This window comes from Cololabis saira, chromosome 7, assembly GCF_033807715.1.
Source record: "Cololabis saira isolate AMF1-May2022 chromosome 7, fColSai1.1, whole genome shotgun sequence".
Lineage (NCBI taxonomy): Eukaryota > Metazoa > Chordata > Actinopteri > Beloniformes > Belonidae > Cololabis > Cololabis saira.
Genome location: NC_084593.1, coordinates 43,225,329 through 43,229,904, shown reverse-complemented (window position 1 = coordinate 43,229,904; position 4,576 = coordinate 43,225,329). Strand labels below are relative to the sequence as shown.

General features: G+C 46.4%; 1 protein-coding gene across 1 annotated transcript; it reads right to left on the bottom strand.

Annotated features, from left to right (window-relative positions):
- Nucleotides 1–3,408: 3,408 nt before the first annotated feature.
- On the bottom strand, nucleotides 3,409–4,321 carry LOC133447703 (high choriolytic enzyme 2-like). The gene has a single exon (XM_061726436.1). It carries the CDS (start codon nucleotides 4,204–4,206, stop codon nucleotides 3,409–3,411), a length of 798 nt encoding a protein of 265 aa, XP_061582420.1. The 5' UTR covers nucleotides 4,207–4,321.
- Between the last annotated feature and the right edge of the window lie 255 nt (nucleotides 4,322–4,576).

The window sequence follows — 4,576 nt, the reverse complement described above, 5'->3', positions numbered from 1 at the left end:
GAAACGGAGCTGTTGTTGTTCTTGGGCAGCACGTGGATGGGCGACCATGGCAACCACAGACGCCGCTGTTAGCATCTTGCTGCGGTTAGCATCTAGCTCCTTGCTAGCAGCTTGCTCTGCCGCAGCAAGTGGGGAGAAACAGTTGGACGTATGGAGCGGGGAAACCAACGGGAGAGAGAAACTTCTCCCCTTCTTGACCACCGATGCCCAGGAGGGAGATTTGGGCAAAGATGGACCGTGGGGTGTTTTATCCGGTCGTTGTCCGGCTGCCTCCAGTTCATCCAGTTGGGAGAGGACCGATGACTTTCTTCGGAGGATGTCTGCTAGGAGGTCCTCTATGTTGCGGAGCTGTGATCTTAACTCGGATATGGAGTCGTCTGAGGTGAGTGGGGTCGGAGACATTCTGAGGGGAAAAGAAGATAGGTGCCAGTACACAGAGCTATGGCTAGGAAGTGGATGTTGTTGTTGTTAGCAGAGGCTAACATTAGCTGGAGAGTGAAGCGGTACGTACACACACGGGCACCGATTATGGTGCCCGCTGCGGTGATCTGGTGTGGAAAACGAACTCTCAAAGATGACGAAGAGAGTATTATTCTATTGCTTAGAACAATACTTACACGCAGGGGCTCCGATTCGGAGCCCGGTGCGGTGATCAGGCGTGGTCGGTGGATCAGATTGTGCATCGTGTTCTGCATTCTGATTGGCTTAACAGTATCTCCGCTTCTTCACTTCCTATCTCAATAACGTTGGTCGCCTGGCAACAATGCTGAGAACGGCCAATGAGCTTCAGCGAGCAGCTCAAGAACGGGACCCTTTGATGAATCGTTCATTACAGTCTCAGATATAATCCATGGTGGCATGTCGGTTTATAACAATCTTTTTGCCCAGAAGAAAAAAGAGCAACAACAACTGCCCATAACTATGTTCTTCTCTCGAAAAAACACAACTTTCATGGTTTGCATTAATGGGCGTTGCCCTTACGGCTCAACAGCGCCCCCTAGATAATGTTTCTCTGCCATAACCTTTGAACGGGTTGTGATAAAGACATGTGGGTGGTGTCGTGGACTCGGTATTGAGTCTTTGACCTTCATTGGCCTGAATTAGGCCCGCCCCTTCTTCTGATTGGTTGTACCTATTTTCTGTTATAACTTTTGAATGGTTTGACAAAGAGAGTTGTGGGTGGTGTCATCCAACTCGGTTTTGAGTACTTCACCATAATTGGTGCAAATTAGCCCCGTCCCTTCTTCTGATTGGTCCATATTTGATAGTTCCTACTTTCTGCCATAACTTTTGAATGGTTTGACATAGAGAGTCGTGGGTGGTGTCATCGGACATGGTTTTGAGTCCTTGACCATAATTGGTGCAAATTAGCCCACCCCTTCTTCTTATTGGTCGATATTTTATAGTTCTTATTTTCTGCCATAACTTTTGAATAGTTTTACATAGAAAGTCGTGGGTGGTGTCATTTCTGATATGCTTATGGGGGGCGGTGGCCATGAGTGTGAGGGCCCGTTAATCGATGCTTGCATCGTATAATATTATTATTATTGTTATTAGATATAAATATGCAGTGCGCTTTGTTGGGAAGCATGAGCAAGCCTTAAGAGCTCATTCCATGGCTGAAAACTTGCTTGGTAACAATGTCACTGAGTTTTGGAAAGAGGTAAAAGCTACAAATAGGGCCAAAGCAGAATTGCCATGCTACATTGAAGGTGTATCTGGTGCAGACAATATAGCAGAGCGGTGGAGGCAGCACTATGCAGCTCTGTTTAATTGTATCAAAAGTGAGCCCTATTGTGTGGGCAAGTTAAATGAGGAAGTGATTCTACAATGTTTCTAGGGTTTATTGATGCTTCCAAGGCATTTGACAGAGTAAATCACCATAAGCTTTTTACTAAACTCATGCTTACGGGTGTGCCTGGATGCATCATACGTATCCTGGTTTACTGGTATGACAAACAAGGTATGCAGGTTAAATGGGGAAACAGTCTATCATCACCCTTCAGTGTAGGCAATGGTGTACGGCAGGGGGGGCTTCTGTCTCCAGCCCTGTTCACCTATACATGGACAACCTGTCCAAGCGGTTGGGGAAGTGTAAGACAGGTTGTCTGATAGGGAACACTCTGTTAAACCATCTGATGTACGCAGACGATTTGGCCATTATGTCCCCCAGCACTGTTGGGTTCCAGCAGCTGTTGGATTTATGCTCCGAGTATGGGGTTGAGTTTGATGTACAGTACAATGCAAAAAAGAGTGTTGTATTGATATGTAGGACCAAGGAGGATCAGATGCTGCACTTTCCAATGTTTTACCTGTCAGGGCAATCCCTTTGTGTATCTAACACGATGATGGAAGATGATGCTGACATACGTACAAGCAGAGACGAATGTTATATGTCCAAGCAAACATGTTAGTCAGGAAATTCCATTACTGTTCCAATGATGTGAAAGTGAGCTTGTTTCGTGTTTACTGCACCCCTATGTATGCAGCCCCATTATGGGTCAGCTACAAAAAGGAGACCCTGCACAAACCTCAGGTAGCATATAATGACTGTCTGAGGATACTGCTGAGAAAGCCCAGGAGTAGCAGTGCTAGTAAACTCTTTTGTGACTCAAGGCTAAGCACTTTACAGGCTCTCTTGAGGAACATGATGTTTAAGTTTATGTCTTGACTTGATGAGTCACAAAACCGTATCATAATGAAGCGCACAAGCCCCAGGTGCAGTTTGGTCAGATATCAATCATATCTATGGAAACATTGGTATGGGTGCCTTTTAAGACTCTCATGAATAAGAGTATGTTTGTATGTGTTTATGTATTTGTTTTTTTATTTTTTATCTTGTATGTCTTGCTATTGGGTCTCTAGAGCCTGTAATAAAGTTTATATATACTTACGACATCAATACTGCGTGTAATGAACTAGAACCAAGATCATCCAGTTTAAGATGTATACCAGGTGTTGTTCTTATATAGCTTCCTACATTCACAGCAGGTCCTACTTATACTTAGTTTATACTTAGTTTATTTGGTGGTATATTCCAATGCATTGGGGAGCTTTTGAACAGAATAGTCAAAGTAGCATTAAAATGAGGGGGCGACAGGGGGACAAGGCTCTTTAGTGGGGGGCAGCTGCCCCCCTTCCCCCCCGTGGATCCGCCCCTGGTTCATTACGATACCACTTGCAGGTTATTTCAGATTAAAAATCAAGTCTCAGTTTGACTTTTAAGAAAGACTTTTAAGTTTTTCATAATTGAATAGTAGAAAGAATTCTGAATACACTTCTGCAGAAAAAAGAAGAAGAACAGCTAGCCCTTATATTGCATTGCTTTTATTTCAAATATGTTGGTCACACGGGATCACTTCCTGTTATCTGAGCATTTCATCCATCATTATTCCTCTGACATTGTTGCTAACAGCCGTAGAGCATGTTGATCCTGCTGATGTCCCAGCGGGACAGACCGTTCCTCTGGCCGATCTGGGCGTTGGGGTTTCCAATGGGGGTGATGGTCTCCCTCCCCCGGCCCACGGAGAAGGCGAATCTTCCATAGTGCATGATGGAGGAGTAATCGTAGGGCGTGTTCAGGTTGTTGGTGTCGTGCTTGTGGAAGTTGTAGGCGCTCTGCTGGATGATGTTCATCCAGTTGATCCTGACGTAGCTGTCGCGGTCGCTCCTGGTCTGCTCGTGCTGGAAGCCCAGAGCGTGGTTGAGCTCGTGCTGGACGATGCCACCGTAGATGCAGCCCGCCCTGTTGAGAGAGAGCTCCTGCCGGCCCCCCTGTCTGCCCAGGGCGGAGTAGCATCCGCCTTTGTTCACAATGCTGATGTAGTCGTTCTCGTTCCTGCGAGGGGTGAAGCGGACGCAGGTGCGGCCGAAGGCCCTCATGGCGCCCTCGATCGTCTGCCTTTCGTACCCGGAGAACTGAGAACTTATCGTGTAGGCGATCACCACTTTGCCATTGGAGGCTTTTTTCCACAGACAGCTGTTGTACCAGCACTTCATGGCGTTTCTGGTGACGGGAGCCACCAGGTCTCCTTCCAGCAGGAACTCCTCTGTGGCGTTATTGGTGGTCAGAATCTGGGTGGTCATGTCCACTTCCGTTTCTTCATCTTCTGCCATCTCTGCGTCTTGACCTTCATCCTCCTGGAAAGGTTGAGCCTGAGAGAGGCCGAGCAGGAGCAGCAGGAGCAGGCTGGCAGAGGGACTCATCTTCAGGTGTGGAGAGACTCCTTGGAGCTTGATGTCTGCTCAGTCCGGTCCAGGGTCTTTATACGCTCCTGCACAGGTGTGTCTGCAGCAGGATTATGGGTGGGGGGCTACACTGTTAGGCCTAATGTCAACCTCTGCAGGGAGGACTCTGCAGACAAACCTACTCCTCAAACACGGTCTCTTATAACTAGTGATTAAATGGATAAAGTCAGATTAACTAGCGATATTTACTTCACCTGAACACTTTGTAAACTTTCCAACCAGTGAAATATTTTCTGTCAAATTAACCTCCAATACACCAATATATATTTGCATTTTCAGAAATCTGCTCTACTTCTATTTGTTTTACTTTTCTTCAGTTATTCTACAA